Source organism: Anarhichas minor, unplaced genomic scaffold (assembly GCF_050575085.1).
Source record: "Anarhichas minor isolate MPS153535 unplaced genomic scaffold, ASM5057508v1 ptg000010l, whole genome shotgun sequence".
Taxonomy (NCBI): Eukaryota; Metazoa; Chordata; class Actinopteri; order Perciformes; family Anarhichadidae; genus Anarhichas; species Anarhichas minor.
Window position 1 is genome coordinate 3,245,349 of NW_027466456.1, and position 23,239 is coordinate 3,268,587.

The window sequence follows — 23,239 nt, forward strand, 5'->3', positions numbered from 1 at the left end:
ATGTTGGAATTAAATAAGGTGGTGCTTCTGCTGTCTGTCCTGGCTTCAGTGGCTCTGGGCCAAGGTAAGTGAAGACTGAAAATTCAACCTATTTATATTATTGCTATTTTTTTTTTAAAAACACACTTTTTTATTTTACAGGAAAATAACTGTAAATATAGAGATTCCCGCCAATTTTAACATGAATTTGGTTCAGAGTTTTATCTCTGTTGTCATTCTTAGTAAATGACACACTGTAGGAACAGACGGCCAGTGTATGACCGCTCACACATGTGCACCACTGACACAACTGTAGGGTTTTCTGGGTTGACGGCATTTCCCCGAGGATGTCAGAGCATGCAGGACTCTGGTGGTGAGCTCATGTGATAAGAAGGGTGTGCGTTTGGCATTGTGTGTGTGTGTGTGTGTGTGTGTGTGTGAGTGTTATTTTACAGACCGCCTCTGTAGTTCATAATCTCTCTTGTTAAAATAAGCAGCACATTTCAGCACCAAGCTAATCAACCACACGTGGTGATGGAGGACGAGGTTAAGAGGAGGAGGTCCCTGTGGTTTTAGAGTAGAAAAAGCTCTGTCGATGACGGTGAAAGTGCTGCAGGTGACTAAAGGTTCGGATGGCACACGCACTTTGTATTCTTATGGAAAAACTGCAGCACAGTTGCCGTCGCTATCAGCAACGAGAAGGCGTGAGTATCTCAACGCAAACATAGTGCTCCACTGACTTTTATGATCTCACAAAGAGCCAATTAAAACTGACTTTCTCTCTCAATTTAATTCACAGTTTTTACTGTGGAATCCTGTCAGCTCCCATGATGCTCTGTTCTCCCAGATAATTACAACCCTTTGAAAGCTCATCACTCTTCTTGAATGACACGACAGGTTTTTCCAGAGCTGTCACTTTCCGTCCACATCACAGCTGCTCCCCATTAACTTTACATATTTTTATTTTTTTTAAAGAAGGGGAGCTCTCCATATCTCGTTGGACTTGGAGGCCTCAGAGTCGTAACTGTCTCGCAAAGGCTTTCGTGCCATTTACCGATGAGTACATCACAGACAGTTTGAGGGAAGGAAGAACGTAAATGCACAAATGGTGACTCTGAGCAGGTGAAGAGTGAATGCCGGCCTTTAAAACGGATTGTAAAATTTTACAGTCTGCCCAACGCTCCTTAAGCGGTACACCCACATCGTGCAATAAGGTGGAGCGTTTTGTCCTCGCCTCACCCTCGAAACGCGCTGCCAGCCGCCCCTAAAGATATAAACCCTGTCACCTTGGAAACAAGAGGCAATAATTGCAAACCAAGCGAGCCACTCTCCCACCTGCTGGGTTTGTGCTAAATGAGAAAATGGAATATAAAAGGGGGGGGCAAAGGGTGCAGGTAAAATTACTTTACCGTCCTCTTTTCCCCCGTCTACTTGGCCAGCATGTCGCTCTTTCCATTTGTTTATCCTTTCTTGATGGTCTCACCACCGTAGCTGCATTCAGTCCACCACTTAAGTAATGTCTCCATCTGTCCATCTGTCTCCATCTGTTCCTCTTTTATTTCTAATCTGCCTCCCTCAGGAATTTTTTCACAAATACTTTCCCCACTTTTCACACCCCTCTCCATCACACCCCTCTCCATCGCCTCTCTCCATCGCCTCTCTCCGTCTATTTCTCTCTCTGCCCTCCTCCGTCAAATGCTCTCGCCTTGCTCTCTGTCACTCTCTCCATACACCTAAGAGCTTACAGATTTATGAGCTGTTTTCCTATTTGAAGGCGGCAGCTGTTGCTGGATGCCCACCGTGGCATTACCACCACTCAGTGCAAGCTTCCAGCTCCATGCCTTTAGCCAGAGGACTTCCAATCTTCTTCTCTTGTTGCATAAAGGCAAAGCTAGGTGGTGTATGCGAGCAGCAGCTGGAGGGCTGTGGTGAGTCAAAGGAAGGGGCTAGTTCTCCAGATGCTGACCACTGTCTGCTCCAAACACAGAGCTGTCTGGCCAGCTGACTTTAATGACTGAGACAGGGATTACAATGGATCAAAGGGAAAATCCGCAAACTCCCATTAATAACAACCTTCAAGCCATTTCACATCTCTCTTTTTTCTTCTATTTATGTGTATATTGGAGTGACCCAAGATGTTATTTATTGCAGGACTAATCAGCTTCTTTCATTTGAGCTATTTCCAGCTCCTGGCTCTGTACCTGTGCACAGGTGCGGTGGTTCATGCGAGGACTTCCAGACATTTTTAATACAGAAATAATTCAAAGCGGCCCAGTTGTGTTTTTAATAGCATCGGGGAGAAAATGCTTGAGCGCACAACGCCTTTGTTATACCTTTGTAAATCCTTAAATCATGTGGTTGATGTCAAGGACAACATTGCCGATCTTAATGAGCTCCAGATGTTTTAGGATTCAGTCTTGGATTTTTGGGAACACCGGAGTAAAGAGAGAGATAGATGCAGAGAGAAAAAGCAGACTCCTCTGCAACCACACACACCTCAGCGAAGGATCTGGCCAAACACATAAACAGCTTCCATATGACATGGCAAACAGATCATCACATACATAAGCCCGCCCACACACACACACACACACACACACACACACACACACACACACACACACACACACACACACAAATACATACACTCACATCACCGAATTAAATACCGCTGACTTAAACACCAAATACTGTACAACCTGGTTCTCAAATTTGTTTTCAAATCTTCTCCCTTCTTGTAAGGATCTGGGATATCATAAACAGGACCCAGACTTTCTATTTAAGCCCTGTCTCTCTGCCAACATACATCTGGTACAACCGTGCCGCTCTAATCTGACTGAAACCCTTCTGGGTGCAACTTCAAGAAGTCCTTTATTTTTCCTCCTCTTCCTCTCCTCGGCAGCTTTTTTATGAGATTCTGGAGAAAACTCCCACTCAGAAAGAGCAGCCCAGTCGCCAGGAAAAAAGTGTTTCTTCAAACCACGGCTACATTGAACGTGAACATTTTTGCATTCGGTCAGAGCAAGTGAGGTAAAACGAGCGACCATTATTGAAAGTGGTATAATAACGAATACAACAAGCAAGAAAGTCCTGAATAGTCTGCATCAGTCAAACAAACACAAGACTGTCACCCAGGAGGTCGCTGTTCATGTGCAATGTGAATCAAAAAACAAAGGTAAATGTTAACTTTACGCAGGTCAGGTAACATTGTTACACTTGTTACGTTTAACTTCATCTTTACATCGGAAATTTGCTAGTTATTTACGTTAGTTACGTTGTTACGTTATGTTGTTACGTTGTTACGTTACGTTATGTTAAGTTGTTACGTTGTTACGTTGTTACGTTACGTTGTTACGTTACGTTGTTACGTTACATTGTTACGTTACATTGTTACGTTACATTGTTACGTTACATTGTTACGTTACGTTATGTTAAGTTGTTACGTTAAGTTGTGTTGTTACGTTGTTACGTTACGTTGTTGTGTTGTTATGTTATTGTGCTGTTACGTTATTATTTTAACACAAACGCTGATCTTTTTTCTAACTTTAACCAAGTAATTTTGTTGCCTAAACCTACGTTTCACACTAACCATGTGGCATTGTGCGTTTCTGCATGCGTGATAAGAAGCTGAAATGAAACATATTGATGGTAAGTTTTTTTTGTTCAGAAACGTCGACATTCAACGTATCCATAGTTTGCAGAAACGTACAATACCAACATTTTTTTATGGCGACTGGTTTGTAAAGTGAACCAGAGAGAGGCAGTCCTTTGTAAAGGCATTGATAATTATTGGTTGAGGATTTACCTTTGTGTGTGAAGTATGCCTGACTGGACACCGGCTGTATTTCAGAAGGAGCCACTGTGACGTAATTTGTTAAATCCAAATATAGTCCCCTAAAATAAGAATTGCAGTTGTCACAACAGAGAGGGTAGAGATGACAATGACTGCAGTGTAGGAAACAAAGTAGTCCAGTGGCTTTATGTTTCAGACATGTTGCTGTCATAGTCATTTAGGTGCTTGCCATGGGGCTATATGTGGAACCGAGATGCTAACCAGTCCACAGATGCAGGTCTCCTCTAATATACCAGTGCCACTGTAATGTATCTTGTTACCGTGTGCATGGTTTATGAGGGTCACGGTGATGCTGGCTGAGGTTTATAATAACCGTCAAATGGCAGGGTTCATGTCAAAGGTGGAACTGAGAGAGAAAATGGATACATCTGCATGTGCATTCCATCACATTTGCTGTGAAAAGTCAAACTCGTAAAGAGTTTTGTGTGAGCGAAGCACAAAACCAAACCCACAAAGGGGATACTGTCCTCAATAAAAGAACGACAGCATCAGTTGTTTCAGCAAGTGCCCCAAAACAACATATGTTTACATTTAAAGCCCTCTAGTGGCCAAAAGAGCAATGACGAGAGCAAAGGAGGAAGTCAGGTGATGTTGGTTTGGAGCAACAAAGTCTTCAGAGGGAGGAGATTGGGATGGAGAATTGATATGTCAACTAAATATCGGATACAAAAAAGACGAATGTTCGCTTGACGTTTCTAACTGACAGTCAACATTGTTTTGGCCAAGATCGTTCCATAACCCTAACCACCTCTTTATTGAACGGGATCTCATCCCTATTTGTCACATTTTACCCCTTTGGCTGAAACCCCCAACGTGGGAAGTCCTACGTCTAATAATGATGTGGATGGGTTTAAACTGTACTATTTTATTGTATTGTTACACGAAAGCCAGGCGTGTCTCATACACGGTGCCTACAGCGTCCCCCAACCTGACTCATTGTCTAACAAGTCCTACAAATTGAAAGATGTTGTCTCTGCCTTCTAGAACAACTCATGAAAGCTTTTTTCAGATCTGAGGGTTAGGTTTAGGGAAAGATCATGTTTTGTGTTTGAATACGTACTTCGTTAAGGTCAGGGGAGCTTGACGAAGTCATAAACACGAGGTTATTAAGATGAAGGAACGATTGTAGTCAAGCCTTCACAGAAAATGCCAATGCTGACCCATGGTTAGAAACAGGAAACAAACAGCAGTCCCTCGTGTTAAAGTTCAATTTTTTGTTGACCCGTTGTTCTAAACCACACTGACCTCCTCTTCACACCTGACTTCCTCCTTTGCTCTTGTCATACTGTAACTCCCACGGATGCTACGGTAGAGGGCTTTTTTACTTGAAAGTATGTTGTTTTGGGGCATTTGCTGAAATGATGCGGGACAGTCTCACATTCGAACCTAAACCACAATGTTTCGTTAACCAAGTTGTGTCTGCGGCAAAACCTAACCTAACCTTTACTGAAGCACGCTCGCGTCATAAAACGGATTTACTTTTCAACCGTAATTTGTAACAGCTGGCACAGACAAACACCGTCATGACATATTCTGTGGAGGACTTGTTCACATTAGCTGTGAAAAGTCAGTAATTGTAAAGAGAGCTGTGTCACCAAAGCACAAAACCAAACCCACAGAGAGCACATGAACAAGGACAAACAAGATAAAGTGTACCAGTGGAGCACTTTAGGGTGGATTATTAAGGAAATCATAAATTCTAACCTCGCTCCCTCTGGCTTGAAAAACTTGCTTCTTGATGAGGTAAATTTCCTCACATACCAGCTGCATGAAGCAGTGCCCCAATAAAATCATAAAGTGTTAACAAGCCACTCAGAAGCACAATAAGCTCAGTGAGTCCGTCACGGGAACCGCGCCAGTTCACACCGATCACGACTGAGGTCACTACCCCAACATTTGGGTTTCCTCTTTTGACTTTCTAAAACCGTTAATCGCCTCCTAAAACTTTAAGAATCGTTTGCTATTTTGTTTTCGTAGTCAAACATCTTGAAATGATAATCAGGAGCCGAATGGTTGTGCTTTGTTTTTGGTGTGAGCGAAGACGAAATGTTGTTTGACAAGGGCAGGAAAACGGGTTTATAATGGCTTGGAAATAAATGGATGCCCTTTAAGAGTGTGGAGGGTAATTAATTAGCCACACGTTTGGAAGTCAGTGTTAATTAAGTGAAAGAAAAGGGTTGTTTGTGTTCCCTCACCACATACTCACCCTGAGAAAAGTTTTTTTTTAAATTCTCAGAGAGAAAAACTGGCAGAAAAACTGTCAAAATGTAATCAAGACAGAATTCAGGAGACAAAAGGAGAAGGGTGGAAAAACTATTTGATCTGATTTACTAAAGTGAACCTGCAAGCAGAGACACATCTGCCTAGCAGATCAGTGTGAAAGCATTTGCTTCTGTTTACCCAACTATTCCAGCGTATCAGAGAGTCAAAGCCGACATGTACACCTATCAATGGTTTTTAAAGGCAGGGGCATAAAAAAAGTTATGACGGTCAGCTGACTGTCGATGTTGCCCCTACAACTTATAATACATTTTTTGGACAGAGGATCTTTGTTCTGTTGAGCTGCTAGCCTTCTTTTGCTAAATCTATCAAAAGGGTTGAGAAGAAATGTGCTGGCAGGACAATAAAGACTCCAAGTGAGCCGTAAAACCAGTGGGGACTGGGATCAATACTGGCCTCTGTGCTGGGAGTCTCTGCTCGTAAACTCAGCAGTGTCTCTCCGAAAGTGCTAACTGCTTGCACCTATTGCACACACACACACACACACACACACATACACACACACTGGGAGGCTACACAAGCTACTTTTTGTTTCTGTCACGCACCATGAATTTTATTCGGCCCAAGTTAAACTCAGAGATGAAATGTCAAGCAAACAACTGACGTTTTTTGAAAACAGCAACAACAACAAAAAACTGTAGGAAAATGAATCATTAAGCTTCAAAGCAGGAGGGAAAACACATCATACTGCACGTTTAATAATTCAAAGAGACACATTTACATTGACGAGTCAGGTTGAATATCTTTCTCGTTCTAATACGGCAACATTTGCCTTCTTCAAGATCCTCACTGCTGCTGTGTGCATGAAAAGGGAAGATGATGTAAGAATGACTCAGTGATACAGGCATGCTGTATGTGTGTGCATGGTATGTGTATACATTATAATCATACATCATTAAGCTCAAAAAAAGAAATCGACAACAAATTGCTGCATTAAGTGTGTGAATGTGTGTGTGTGTGTGTGTGTGTGTGTGTGAGAGAGGTGATGGAGCGAGTTAAAGTGAAGCTCTCTGGTTCGGCCGCTGGTGAACAGATGACTGCATGCCCTGATTTATCACAGCTGGAGCTTGATTAGCATCCTCAACAGCAGCTGCTTGGTGATGGATCAAGAGGAGAAGGGAGGACTGACGGATGGGAAGACGTATGACGAAGAGCATGGGGGAGATGATGGATGGAGAGGATGTTCCACAGTTTGGATGAAGAGTGGGAGGTGTCGCCGAAGCAGGAGGAGAAATCTACACAAAGACATGGAAAAGGAGCAGATAGAGGACGAGAAGGGAGAGAAGATGGAAGTGGAGACATTAGAACGATGGAAGCTTGCAAGAGAAGAAATACAGAAAAAAATGGACAACGAAGAAAAAGATTTCTTGCCATCTTTGAGTTATTCATATAATCTTTGTTTCAGCGCATGAAGGTCTGACTAAAATGAACAAAGTGGAAAAAATGGAGAGAGTAAAAAATAGAGGGAAGGTGTGTCATTAGAAAAGCTTTCATGCCGTGAGGAAAAAGCCAAACGTGCTCAGACTGTGTGAGTGTGTGTGTGTGTGTGTGTGTGTGCACATTGTAATACGTTTCTGCAAAACATAACACAGAGTCTAAGAAAGCAAAACCAATTGATTTGGTTGAGTTACCTTCTTTTCCAATTGTGGTGGTGAAAAAAAACTAATTTTCAATAACTTTTTAACATAAAATACAGTCACATCTTACATCACATTAAGTTATGTGAACTTATTTCTTCACTATAACTCCATCACCGTGATGAAGGTTTTGATAATTAGTTAAAGTTTATACGTTTTCTTGACATAAAGTTATCCATTGTCTACTAATTATTACCATTCATGTAACTCATGCCTACACTTGACGGGCGGACAGCAGGACAGAGAGCAGGACTCCAGTAGGACGAGAGGACGTGGACTCTGTGTTTACAGATGCTTGGTGCTCAAACACAGTCAACGTTGATGGGCAATGTTTTCCTCATGTTGAGTTTTTAATGTGAAGATGTCGGCCATATTATCTGCCCAGAGAGGTTTTTTTTGTTGCTGCTGTTTACATTCCTTATGATGCTAATTAAAAAAATGCACCACAGGAATGTATAGTACTGTTTTTGTTTTGTTTGTCATGTGTTTGTTGTGTTACAAATGGGCTAAAAACGGACTGTCGTTGTCCATCCCTCTGTTGCATATTGACAATAAATAATCCTTGAACCTTAAATTATTCGTTGAAAATGGAAACAGGAATGGAGATGTGGCCACCATTGTGGGGTTTGACAGAAAGTCAAGTGAGTTAGAAAGTTAAACTGTAATAAAAAAGGATACGGTGATAATTTTGCAACAACAAGCTAAAATATTGACACTATAGAAAACAACAGTGGACTACTTCCAGCGGCGGAGGGGTTTTGTCAGACTACGGAGGACAGTTGCAAGTTGAGGCGGACTCGGCGGATTAAGCGCAAATGCAAACAGGAGTAACGTGAACGTTACATGAAGTTTTCAAAAGTTTACCCAAAGACAAGGAGGAGGTGAGTGTGCTTTATTTCTTTTAATAAATATGTGTTGTTCAATAACATTGAAGCTCTCCGTGCTCTGCCAATGTGACTGCATTACCACTGCATTATATCCGTGCTAATTCATTGCATTCATTGCGAGTAGCGTTACTGGACATGACGTGCATGCACGCGCAAACATCTGATTCATCACCATAGCTGCTGTTTAACTGTCTCCCCTCACTGTTATGTTTAATATTAGAGAAGTGATTTACTTTTTAGTCAACACACATGGTGATGCTGCCCAGAGTTTTGCTGAGGATTTGTATTTGTGTTTGTTTCATGGCATGCCCCTTCCTCTATCTGGCACCAATAAAACAAAGGAGTGGACACTAATCATGGAAAAAGCTAAGATGTAAATAGTTTTGCTTTTGTCTCAATAGAGGCTTGGCCTGCACTTATTTTATTTACTCGGAGGACTTGTGCTGCATGTGTGTCAAATATGTGTTCAAAGTGTTTTCAACATTACAGATGAATTCATTCCATTTCACTTTTTCCTTGGTCTTTATATGGATTTATATAATGTCATACAGCGACGGCCACCACATCATGCATCTGCAGCTAAACGGACTAGATGCCTTGGTGCCGAGTCTCTTGAGAACTGTACAAAGCAGCCGTTTCATCAAGGAGGAGGTTGACCTTTAGCAATGTTCTGCAGTGACTTCATCATAAGCAGCCATGTATCGAAATAAACTTAGCAATGTTTACTAAAATAAGGATTTTTATGGGGACTGTCCTCGACCAAAGAAATTCTTACTAAACCAACTCTCATGATTTTGTCGACGAAGCGATTCGTTTGTCAAATCGACAGATCTGTAAAAAAAAAAAAAAAAAAAAAAAAGAAGCACCACACTAAATCTTTAATTTACCAGAGATGTGCTCACAAGTGTCTTGGAAATATGTCATTCAGCCTGAAAAAAGCATTAAAAACAGCTAATAGACTAAAACAATCTTAGTCGACTGAGACCAAAACGAGCGATTAGTCGACTAAGAGGGGGCAGCCATTATTTCTACCACAGTATAATATTGCATTCACTCACTCTTGTCTCTTAAATTGTACAGGACACAAACGAGGACAGAAGAACAGCTGCTGCGAGGATACTTCTGAGATAATCCGGATGTATGATGTAAGGAAATATTATTGACACATTGATAAGATAATGATCACACTGGGTTCACTGGTATTCATTTTCAAAGTAACTGAAGCAAATGTTTTCCACGTCCATTTTTGTTGGAATAATCACAGAACCTTTCTTTTCACTAAAACCTTAGTTGTTGTTTTTTAAAGAATATTTACAATTTCTATATTCTATGTTTTTCCTTCTTCTTTTACTCCAAATTATGAATAATAAGCTCTGCACAAGCTCTGTAGGTCATGATTAAATCTGTCCATATGTTTTAGGTTCATGGTGAAACCTTGGACTGGTGATTGGACATGAAGGCGTCCTGCGTGATGCTTTTCATCTTGAAATCTTCAACGTGGCTGTGGTGGTGGAGACGATTGTTCCTCCTGACCTCTCAAGGCTGAATGTTGGGCAAGATTTATATTAACACCTCAAGCATTTACTTTGAGGAAACCATTCTCATTTTGCACTGTTGGGCATTGACTAGAGGCAGAAACGTTACTCATGTTTGTTCTTAGAAAAGTGTTTACTACTTGGGTAGTGTTCAGAATATTCGTAACGCCACTAAATTCATTTTCCAAACCATTCAGTGGTCAGAAAGGTACGTAAGCTGGTTCATCGGAAAAGGACACGTGAAGCTTTGGAGTAATTGATGAGCAATTATGAAAAAAATAGACAAAAAAGGATGGAAATGTTTTTAGTTTTTATTGTGTATTAGGAATTCTGGACATTTGTAAAAAATATTAACAAAAAAACTGTGTTAAAGTCATTGATCGTGTTCAAATATATTGTTCTGTATATAAAAGATGAATTGTACGTTGACTCGGTGTGAAGTTTAATGAACCTAGCAAACTTACCATTATTAGTCAAAATATGGAATAAAGATGAAACTATTTCAAAACATTAGTCCACTTAGCTTGAAATGGCAATTTGTATGATTGTAGTTGAAATGATCTTAACTTGAAATTGTGAGTTGATATTGTGGGAAATTCTATGTTTGACAAGATAATAAAATGTTTCTTTTAAATGGATAATGTAATGTGGTTGTTTTAACTCAGATTATCAAGTGCAAACAACAAATGATCATTAGTTAAACTTGTATAACTTAACTTTTTGAGTTAAAACAAAACGTATCTTCAAATTGAGTTTAGTTTTTAAGGCAGCAGATGAGCTTTTGTTTTTGAAGTTTAACCAACTTCCAATTTATTAGTGTTACTTCATGCATACATTCAAGGACATCCTATAAGCTGTAGGATTCCATTGAATAGCTTATGTGCGTGTTGCTTTATATCCAGATGTTTTTCTCCCTGTTTGCAGGACCTGTGAGGACCAGGAGCCCGTCAGACAGGAGCAGGAGAGGGGCCTTCAACGCGTTCACTGACACGCAGACAACAGGTACCGAATCCATCAGCAGTGACATTCAGACCTGTGTGTATGGCAGTGGTTCTCAATCTGTGGGAGTCGAAGGGGGGTCGAGTGTGTGAGATGAAAGGGACAGGTGTACATCTGTGTTTAAAACAGGAATTTGGTTATTGTAGTTTGTCTCGCTTATCAATACGGTCATCTGTTGGCGGAGGTTTGTGATGACTTAACATTTGTTATTGGAACAAAAGAGCAGCAGTGTTGGTCTGGCCAGATTGTTGTCCCATCACCAAATAGCTTCATCAGAGTTATGCATTACTTTGGAAACAAAATAAATAATCAGTTTGTTGCTAATACATTCTTTTGTTCTGAATCACTCGTATTTCTCCTGAGGAAGAGCTCAGGTTTCAGTGCATGCAGCAGACTAAAAAACGAGACAATATTCCTCATCAGTCAAGGCACGGGGCTTGGGAAATAACCTGGACCATGCAAAGCTCCCTTGGGTGTATGAAGTCAGTTTCAAATCGCGGTAGCAGACCTCCTCTTAAAGTTTGTAACCCATCCTTTCTCTTTTCCTCCCTCTTGCTTTTTCTAGGTTCTGACCCATGTCCCCTTTACATGTAAAACTACCTCCAACCCCCCCCCCCTTTATTTCTGTATCCTGAGATTTTTTTATGCATTTTCTAACCGTACATTCTTTTGGTTTTCCTTCATGTCTCCCTTCCATGTGCCTCCAGGCGTGACAGAGTGGACGTCTTGGTTCAACATCGACCATCCTGGAGGGAATGGAGACTATGAGCGCCTGGAGGCGATCCGTTTCTATTACAGGGAGAGGGTTTGCGTTCGGCCCGCCGCCATGGAGGCTCGCACTACAGACTGGGTGGCAGCGGCAGACACCGGGGAAGTGGTCCACTCCAGTCTGGAGAAGGGCTTCTGGTGCATCAACAGGGAACAGCCTCAGGGCCGCATCTGTTCCAACTATCATGTCCGCTTCCAGTGTCCTCCAGGTAGCTCTGACAACAGCAGCTAAGGGTTGTTCAAGCTGTCACTTCACAGACATGAGCATACAACCAAACACATGCATGAATACACATTTACACATGCATGAAAGCACTGGAGGACTCACCCTCAATAAATGCTCTTGAATAATGTTAAATAATGTATTTATTTCCTGATTCTGCTTGCAAACAGCAGCACATAATAGCAGCTTTAGCTCAGGATGTCTCACTTCCTTCTTCAATGTGTGTGTTTAGTGCAGAGCTACTGGACTGATTGGAGTGAGTGGGGTCCGTGTTCAACAACAGTCTGTAACGACGTGGGCATCCAGGTCCGCCAGAGGAAATGTGTGAACACTCAGCCCATGCCTCTCCTGCTGGTGCCGGCGTGCCTCGGGCACCACTCAGAGAGGAGGGAGTGCTCCAACCCGCCGTGTACCGGTGAGAATAACAGGATTTGCCAGAACCTAACTTGCCGGTTCCTTTTAAATTGTACAATGCCATTGAATTGCATGTGAAAGAATAATCAGAAGGCTTATGGAGGTGAATAAAATACCATGTTGCTTTGTACAGCAATGTAAAATAAATCTAGTGTACTGTAGAATAAATGTCAATCTGAATAAAATATTCTTACATGAGAAATAACATTTAATTGGGAATACATTCTCCCTTTATATATAATTGTTACATCAGAGATTATTATATAAAAACTTATGTTTTGGTATTCATTCTGACATTGAAAATGCCTAAATACCATTTTCTGTTGTATGGTCTCATTCAGCACCCTCTGGAGCAGAATTTTGTGCTTCTTGTAATCAGCGATCTTTCAATTGCAGCTACTTAATCTGCTTTCTTGTGCTTTTTATGCCGGCAATACTGTATAATTGCACTATTTATTAACTGATCATATATGCCCTATACACAAGAGAGTTAACGACTCTCATTAGACCACTTTGTTTAAAGTTTGAATGATGGAGTTAATGAATAGATTAATCACGAAATAACAGAAAATATGAATGCATTACTTGTTGAATTCCAAACTCACGTCATTCCTGTCTCTCTCTGTGTGTGATCAGCCAAGTGGGGTCCGTGGGGTCGGTGGGGGACGTGTTCGGCGACCTGTGGTGGTGGTCGCAGGATTAGGAGACGGACCTGTGTGAGGACCTCAGAGACAGTTCAGTGTACCGGGCGGCCTGTTGAAATACAGAAGTGTGGGAAGAGTCCATGCCAAGGTACTGTATGCAAAGTCAAGGCTTTTAAATTGTGAAATCTTCCTTTATATGTGTGTGTGTTTGTGCTCATGTCTCTGTCTGTCCCCCAACAGCCAAATGTCAGCTTGTGTGCTCCGAGGGCCGCCCCAATGAGGACTGCAGCCAGTGTACGTGTGAGGACCACGTGATGCACGGAGAAGTCCACGGTGTGACCGGTGTCCCCGTGGCAGAAGCCTGGGTGGCTCTGGACAGCCAGCCCAAGGTGATCCGTGCCCTTACAGATGCCAAAGGTCAGTTCAGGCTCACAGGAATCTGCTCCTCCAGCTCCACCTTGATCTCCATCAGGAAGGATAAGTTTGCCCCGATCACCGTCTCCAGCTCCAGTAACGCCACAGGGTTGTCCTGGGTACGAGTGGTCCTCAAATCAGCCGGTGAGTGCTAATAAAAAAGATTATTAATGAAAAAAAGAATCTTTTTCTATTGATGTCTGTTGCTTTCAATCAAACCAAACACAAAGCAAGTATAATTTAGCATTAATTGAAGATATTGTTGGCTATTTCTTAAAATAACAATTTTCACTTTCAAGAAATAGTTTCTTGATTTCCTTTGTTATCATTCTACAGAGCCAGTAAATCCTCCAGTCATATTCGCAGACTGTAGAAAACAGGAAATTGTCAAAGCTGCAACATAAACAGTCTGGCCTATTGTAAGACTTCACATTGTCTGGAGCATTTACTTGTTTGGTTGCATGGAAACCAAATCAAAATAACCCAGTGCTGCTTTTGAAAAAGTAATCCCCCCCAACAATCATTTTTCATAAGCACAGGGACCAATCTCAGAACAAAGCAATGTCTGACTGAGTTTTATGAGGTCTCAAATCTCTGCGGTAACATTCGCAACAGTCAGAGGAAGGTCTTGAGGGTTTGCCCTTATTCCTCTTTCCACAGAAAAGCCGTACATTGTGAAGCACCCGGAGGACAAAGTGCGTTTTGAGGGAGGACGGGTGATGTTGTGCTGCAAGGCAACGGGATCACCAACACCTGACAAATACTATTGGTGAGAGGAATTATTGTGCTGGTGCATTATTAATCACAGAAATAGCTAGCAACAGAGCGGAGTGATTACTTTGACATATTGGGAAATTTATATTTGGAGGTTCCTTTTTATTAAAGTGGCATTAATCAGTTTGTTTGTTCTTTAATCGGTCTTGAGAATAATGTCTCTGTAGCTGCTAAATACTCCGTTATGTTCACCAGTTAGAGCCTTTATCCAATCTGCTATTTGGTGCTGGGCAGGTAGCATATAGAAGGTTTATCAAAGCCTTTTTTGGCTGAAATCATCAATTATTACAACAATCTGCATATTTTTAGATTTGAGTGGTACCATCATCAACATTTTATACATATCTTTTTGATATATTAATGGTATAAATCGAAAAATCAAAAGTTTTTTAAACAAAGTTTTAATTTCTGTAACTATTTTTCAAGGTACCACAATGGGACTCTTCTGGACAGGAAGTTGTACAAGTATGAAGAGGACCTTGTACTGTGGAGCCTGAAGCCGGAGCAGTCAGGGCAGTACTACTGCAAGACCAGCAGCTCTGCAGGCAGCATCAAGTCCTCTCCAGCCCTCCTCACTGTAATCGGTAAAGTCTTGGATCTCTCACTGAAAGCAATTGTGTCTCGACTTCACCGTAGTTAGGATGTTTCCACTTAAACATAAACCCCTTCACATAGGACAGTATTTACCTCTTTAATCTGCTGGTTTGAGGGCCGCTTTGATGACACATATCAGTACAAGTAAACGCACAAAAGTTGCGGCGAAAAGGGGAGAGGGGGTATCCTTTCTATTTGGTCTAATTTGTTCTCACAGTCAAAACGACACAAAAGCTCCCTTCTAGTCAGTGGCACAATGATGTAATGTCAACTGTAATTCATCATCATCGGCCTGGACAGAAAACCATTTAGTGTGATGATAGCGGCACACGGGGATCATCGCTCAGGATGGCTGCTATCCCAGTGCATTTGACAATGACGTGTTAAGTCAAAGTTCGACACAAGATTCAAGTAAAACCGCTGACAAAAAGCAAACAACCACAATTTACTTTACTGGATAAAAAGCAGCTGCCTCTGAGCTTGCAAGAGGAATGTCAGCGCCAAATCATCCATGAGCCATGTCCATGCATAAAGAGGATTCAAACAAAACCACAGTGTGCTACAACTTGAGGGAGAGAGAAAAGTCAATTGATAGAATGTCGGTCATTGGCGGGAAAAAACATTTTATTACAGACAAAAAAAAAAAGGATAATAAAAATATCAGGGCTGGCACACTGTGGCGTCTTGGAGTACGTTTTTATTATGTTGACGTTGGTTGAAGCCACAACTTCCTAAGCTGGGATGCTTTATTGTGTGAGATGACTCTGGACACCGTAAAACCTCAAACACAATTTCTCCAGAACACCCGGTGTTGAGGCGAAATCCAAGCTTGTCAATAAATCCTGTTTCTTTTCTCTCTCGGAGTCTATGATGACGCATAGAGTATGCGTGTCCACACCCGCGTGGGCGAGCTACACATTGCTTATATCCTTCAGGTGCTTGTTAGCTAAGACAAGGTTAACAAACAGGGCTTTCATGGAAGAGTGCTAAAGTAATCTATCCCAGGCCACAGACAAATCCCTGCACTCCAAAAGTCACCTGTACCTCAGAGCAGGATGAAAAACCTTTACTCCTTCTAACACAGAATTTCTTCTCTTATTTTACATTATGCAGAAGTTTAAGTTGATTTCTCATAAAATGTTTTAATCACAGTTCATACAGATGACTAACAGTTACATAATTTGTCATCAAAGGAAACTCTAAGCCTTTTTGGTAAAGTCATCAGCAGTACAGTAATGGTTCATAGGAATCGCTCTGCTCCATGTGTCTGCAATTATGGACTTACTTGGGAGATTGGGAGCTTAACAAGGCTACTTGACTATAAAGTCAACCATGATATCATGCACATTCATTATTCTGCCAATGTCTGGGTGAACACTAATTCTTTCTTTCCAACTCCCACTGGATGGTTGGTAAATAAATGTTCTCTTCAACTTCATGTCTAATTACTGTTTCATGCACCTTTCACCGTTCAACTTGGCCACTCAAAGGTACTTTCAGGCCATGGAGACTCGGTGTGTGTGTGTATGAATACATTGTATAAAATCTATGTGTGAAAAGGGCAGAAATAATATCTTTCAAATACCCAATTGGCAGGTTCCAATTTATTCCCTATACACATGTCCTATTCCACTCATGCATTGACATACAATTAATATAATTACAATCAAACTGATTTGACAGGCTTTTAAGATCTTAGAGAAAGTACAACTTAAACAGTTCAGTATTCAACATGGCAAGTCTGTTAATTTTTGCACTGAGTAAAAGCCTTTCATGTTTTATGTACATCAGATAACTGATTTTATCTTTCATATGTGTCGTCTCAACACCAGCCTAATGTAATTTATCGTCTTATTCACAGCGAAAGGAAAGCCAGCGTGCAATTCCACCCCTGAGACGCACTTCATCAGACTGCCGATGGACTGTGTTCAACATGGGACTGACTCCATGCACTACAACACCGGCCGCTGCCCTTACAACAAATGCTCTGGCTCCCTAGACTTTGATATGCGCTGCAGAGACGAAGCCGGGTTCTGCTGCGGGGTCCAAAATACGGAAAGTCGAATCATCGACTGTGGGAGCTACAGCCTCCCAATCCAGGCTGTGACTCACTGCGGCTGTCAGAAGTGTTTGCAGCCAACTGTGCTGGTCCGTGGCAGAGTGGTCACAGCTGACAATGATGAGCCTCTGCGTTTTGGGCACATCTATATTGGTAAAGAGAGGATGGGCACCACTGGATACCAAGGAGGGTTCACACTGCAAATTCCTCCTGACACACAGAGATTAGTGGTCAATTTTGTTGACCCCACTCAGAAGTTTCTTGACACTCCTAAAGTGTTCATCCTCGATAAGAAAGGTGGGTCCATCTACCACAATGTGAAGGTGATGAGAAAGCAGACACCAATTGACATCAATGCAGGAGAGACCAACTCTATTAACCTAGGGGAAATTGAAGGCGAAGACCCCATTGGTCAGTTGGTTATTCCTCCCAACTCCTTCCACAAGGACAATGGAGAAATCTATGAGGGAACCGTGAAAGCCAGCGTCACATTCATTGACCCAAGAAATATCACCATGGCGGCCGCAGCGCCTGGTGATCTCACCTTTGTGGACAGTGAGGGTGACATGCTCCCTCTGAGGACCTATGGCATGTTCTCTGTGGACTTTAGAGATGAGACCAACAAGGAGGTGCTTGGAGCTGGAGCTGTTCAGGTCCTTCTCGACACGCAGCACGTCAAAATGCCAGAGCACATCCCCAAAATGAAACTGTGGTCTCTAAACCCAGACACGGGAGTCTGGGAGGAGGAGAGTGACTTCTCCTACACCACGACAACTGGTGGTCATGGGCGAAGCAAACGAGAGGAGCGCACATTCCTCATAGGCAACATGGAGATCAGAGAACGTAGGCTCTTCAATCTAGACGTGCCTGAAAACAGACGCTGCTACGTCAAAGTACGTGCCTACATGAGCGACAAGTTCCTATCTAGTGAACAGCTGGAGGGCGTTGTGATCAGCTTGATAAATTTGGAACCTAAACCTGGATTTTCCTCTAATCCAAGGGCGTGGGGCCGCTTCGACAGCGTCATAACTGGACACAATGGGGCCTGTTTACCAGCTTTCTGCGATGCCCAAAGGTCCGATGCTTACACAGCTTATGTCACAGCAATGATGGGTGGGGAAGAACTTGAGGCAGCTCCGTCCTCCCCCAAAATGAATCCAAACATCATTGGCGTGTCCCAGCCGTATCTGGATAAACTAGACTACCAGCGCTCCGACCACGAGGATCCGGCTCTGAAGAAAACGGCCTTCAAAATCAATTTAGCAAAGCCTAACCAAAATAATCTCGATGAGACGAATGGGCCAATATATCCGTATCAGAATTTAATAGGTTGTGAAAATGCCCCTATTGATGCGAATCATTTCAGATTCTTCAGAGTGGAAAAGGACAAGTATGAGTACAATGTTGTTCCCTTTGAGGAGAACGATTTGACGACCTGGATGGGAGACTACCTCTCCTGGTGGCCCAACCCCCAGGAGTTCAGAGCATGCTTCATTAAGATCAAGATCCATGGACAGAAGGAAGTGATGGTCAGGTCAAAGAATCTCGGAGGAACACACCGAGAAACGAAGGGCAAACTTTATGGCATAAGAGACATCCGCAGCACCCGGGACATGCGAGAGGCCAACACCTCCGCGGCCTGTTTAGAGTTCAAATGCAGCGGCATGTTGTTCGATCAAGCCGAGGTGGACAGATCCATCATTTCGGTGCTTCCACAGGGGAACTGTCGCAGGACCAGCACCAACAGCCTCCTCCAAGAGTATCTCCTCAAACATCCACCAGTCGCTCAAAACAACGAGTCCCATGGATTCACCATGCTGGCCCCCGTTGATCCTTTGGGACACAACTATGGCATCTACACAGTCACAGACCAGAACCCCAGGGTGGCCAAGGAGATCGCTATCGGCCGCTGCTTTGACGGCACCTCGGATGGTTTCTCCAGGGAGATGAAGACGGACTCCGGTGTGGCGCTGACCTTCAGCTGTCCAGAGAGGAAAATTAACAGAGAAAGCCTTTTCCAACGCCTGCAGACCAACCCGGCTCAGACTCTGTCACAGATGGGGAGGAGCATGAGGGAGTCGGATGGTATGCAGGTGCAGAGGTTACCCACCCGGATTGTGGCCTATCCTTCAGACCAGCAGGGCAGGACCCAGGGTCGCAGAGTCACCTCTACAACCAGAAGAAGAGTGTCCATGCGCACACAGCAACGGCAATAGATGTTCCAAGGTAGGCAGGTTTAATATAGATCATTTGAAGTGTCTTTACATTGACAGTAATAGTGGAATGATTTAAATGTCCTTTTCTTTTTAATTTCTAGCTCTTCCATCAAGACTGATATGATGCCGTCGAATCAAGGAAGTAAAAGTTGCCCGTCTGTTGATGAGTATGAACTCCCTCTTGACTATCGAAACCACAAAACAGAGGCAGACGGCAATTCAGCGACATCGATGAGTGGTTGAAGATATTCATTCGATTTACTTGAAGGGTTTGGTATATTCATTTCTTCCTTCCCTCTGAAGGTGACTGGCATTTACTTAATTAGCTTTGGTCTAATTTTATGTATGAATAGACTAAATTGACGTTTGAGAATGTAACTTTTATAGTTATAATTAGTGGCATTCCACTTTCCCCCACGAGTTGAAACATTTAAAAACTGTAAATACTACGCCAGGCCCCAAACACTTCATAATTAGCCATTCCCTTCCACATAACTTTTCTTAAAGATCAGAAACAACTTGAATCCATCCCTCTCCACCAAAAGAGACACATGCAGCGGGATGAGGCATGCCACCCAGGGAACAGAGGATGTTTTCTGTCATGCTTCCTAATGTTTTTCATTAGCATGCCACATTGCCATCTGTGAATCAGCCAAACGTCCTTTCACACTTAGAAGGTGCAAGACCGAGGCCTCCGCCAAGAAAAGCAGGGATCTCACGAGAGGCAGGCAGTCCAAAATGAGGATAGCTGATTGAGAGGTATGACATAGTTTCCTTCTGTCCTCTGCACATTCCAAATTAGCATCACCAGAGAAACATTTCTTAAAAGTCAATTACCCCAAATATGTCACTTTCTCAGAAAACCTTTCGGACAGTCATTTAGGGTCTAACTTTGTTTTTGTTGTTGGGTAATGTGCTTTGTGAGCTGCGTTTTGTATCTTGAAGTGCAATAACTATATAATTTAACTTAAGAATTCTTAAAGATCAGCATCTAACCAACTATTACAGTACAATGAAGCAACAACTCCTTCAGTACGTGTGGCAGATAGTGTGGTTAAGGTGTTTCCAACGAGGCCTGGCCCAGGACTCATTTTAAGCAAATAATTTAACTACGTAATCACTCTTCAAGTCTCTGAACTGTCAAGAGTTTATTAACCTTTTCATACTTTGCTGCATGACTCAGTTGATTTTTTTACAACTTGTACATCCCAGTAATCTTTTTTACTTTAGAGAGCAATCTTCTTAGAGGGAGTTAAAACTCTCAGCGGAGACTTCTCTTCATTAACAAAACCCACTGTATGATTCTTACACATGAGAGCGGTAATTAAAAAGTGACACACCTGTGAATTTACTGGCCACGTTTTAAGAAATTCTACTGTCAATTTAAAACATCAACTTGATACTAAAGATATTGAGACAGATTATTAGACTTGGATAACAAATATTAGGCAATTTAATTGAGGTTGGTGATTGGAAGAAACTTCCATCTGTTTGCCAAACTTGTTTATCTGCAAAATGTGAACTTGCAGACCCATGGGAAGAGCTCTTCAAGCTGAACTAATCCAAAATCATGTACTGTAAGGGGGGCCGTGGTCCATGGAGAAACCAGGAGAGGCTTACAGGTAAATATAAGCCTGCTGTTAATTAGAAAATAAATTACATATCCCCTTGAGAACTATTAAAATAGTTTGACCCTGACTTTCACAAACAGACAAACAACTTCATCCTGCAAAATTAACTTATGTCATCAACAATATACTGAGCCCAGGAGGATTGTGGTCAAACATATTTACAATTAAAATGGCACCCAGCCCACTGTACAGGCAACTCCATTTAAGCCTGATTACATTTATTATTGTACAATGTGCCACAGATTCATTATTTAAATGTGTGCCTAAAAGTTAACAATGTAAAGTTGTATGTATAAAATGAAAACCATATATGGAGAGGCAAAGTTCTTCCTCTTCTTGTGACCCCCATGGGCTCTAATTTTAGAAGGAAAAAAATCCGGTAGTTAACGGGAGACAAATTTTTTTTTAGATGAATTCCACGTTTGTCAATTTGAAAATGTAATTTCCAGCTGGGAAGCAAAAGAACAAGCAAGACCAGTGTGAGTACATCCCGGTACGCGACTTTTGGGAACGTAGTCTTCTAATTACATATCGTCAGTCATATACTTATACAGTTTTACAACAAAGCTGCCCGAACATCACACAAAACTAAATGACTCCACGACAATCCTGTGACTGGTCCTACGTGTAATTCATGGCACAATTCAAACAGGATCATAGAATTATTGTCTCTCGTCGTTGACTACCGTACCTATTTGTTCCTGAAGTAAGGTCCCATGGTGGGCCACCAAAAGAGAACTGTAACCCAACAGTTGTACTGGACTCCACATCGGAAAAAAACAATCTTTTTTCCATTATGTAGTAGGAGCAGCACACTCCAGAAAAACACTCATTAAACCGGAGTAATATAGGGTGACAACATGTGATACCATCGCTATTATCACTGACTTCTCTAATCACAGGCCTGAGTGCTGCCCGCCACTCAACAGATGAAAACAAACCTCTCCCTGCAGCAGACGCATAGCATCCACCCTGTAAACAAAAGAAAGATGATTGAATCCAGGTGTTGGAAGAGATAAGTCCCATACAAATGCAGTGGTTGTGTGAGGTCAGCTGAGGAGGCCCAGCAGCTGGAGAGCAACTGGAGGAAATGTTAGAGCAAAGACATCAAGAGCAATAAGAGCGAGATTATCAAGTGATGGATTTAATCATTTTTAGGGGAACTGTTTGGTAAAGTAGAAAAAGGGAAGGGAAAATATTTGTGGTCTTTGGCCTCGCAGTCCATCACTTACCGAATCTCGGGCTTCAAAAGTGGTTGCACGTGGAAGAATGCAGGGTTTTTGTGAGGAGAATGCTTTGACAGGAGAATTGGCTTATTCATGAGGAGAAGTTATCAGGGGAGTTTGAAGGACAAGGTAACAATAATAGGCTGAGTAAACCATTATGTAAGGCTTTGCATGGGAAAGTAAGCGGGGCTCTCCAGACACTTACTCCGTCTTCTGGGGAAGTTCAAAAGGAGATTAAACAACCTCTGCAAAGTTTGCTTTAATGACTTAAGAACAAGTCTCCAAAGTCTTTAGAATCAAAGAAAAGGGAGTTTAAGCCTGAGTCCAAAAGATAAAACACGTTCAATGGAAAAGAAAATGTTTGTCTTGTTGAACTGGCAGTAGAAGTAGCAACCGTTTTATCTCACTGAGGAATCATTCAGTGTCAATATTATGAATACGGCTTAATGGAGCTTCATGTACATTAGTTTTATACCTTTTAAAGGAATAGTTTGACATTTTGGGAAATAAGCTCATGCGCTTTCTTGCAGAGAGTCTTCTTGCACTCTCTTTTCTGTCTGTTAGGTATGAGGTCATAGCCAGCAGCCGCTTAGCTTAGCATAAAGACTGGGAACAGCCAGCCTGGCAACTTAATGGTGACAACAGGACTCTGGGAAGTCACTGTAAAAGCACAACTGGTTGTACAGATAAAATAATCTCCATACATGCAGAATCTGTTGGCGATGGGACAAGATTTCGGCATCTGAAGCATTCTGGTTTTCGTTTATAGTCCGGGTAGTATTGACCAATCACGTTCGAGCAGGCTGTGGTTGAATGCGGGTAAATAATCCGTGTGGAGAGCAAAGGAGGTAGAACGAGCCAAAATGCAATCTTTAGCTTTTTAATGGTTTAAAATAAGCTTGTTGTTCGTTATTAGTTGATGTAATCCCTCTACTCCAGTCTCATCTCAAGTTGCTAATCGTCGTGTAAACAATGAAGAGTCTTGTCCTGGATATCCTCCGACTTCAACGGATCCCCAGATATAAAGCCCCTCGCCCTCAGATTTGATGGGTTCTGAAATTGCAGATGAAAACAAACAATATAACATGTTCATTAGTGAGCTTTAA

The 23,239-nt window shown here is 42.1% G+C and overlaps 1 protein-coding gene across 1 annotated transcript; it reads left to right on the plus strand.

Moving 5' to 3' along the window:
• cilp2 (cartilage intermediate layer protein 2) lies at positions 1-19,276 on the plus strand. The gene is made up of 9 exons (XM_076087293.1): positions 1-64; positions 11,096-11,173; positions 11,878-12,147; positions 12,394-12,576; positions 13,212-13,367; positions 13,460-13,777; positions 14,294-14,402; positions 14,834-14,991; positions 16,863-19,276. The coding sequence occupies exons 1-9, from the start codon at positions 1-3 to the stop codon at positions 19,274-19,276; spliced, it is 3,750 nt and encodes a 1,249-aa protein (XP_075943408.1).
• Positions 19,277-23,239: the final 3,963 nt, after the last annotated feature.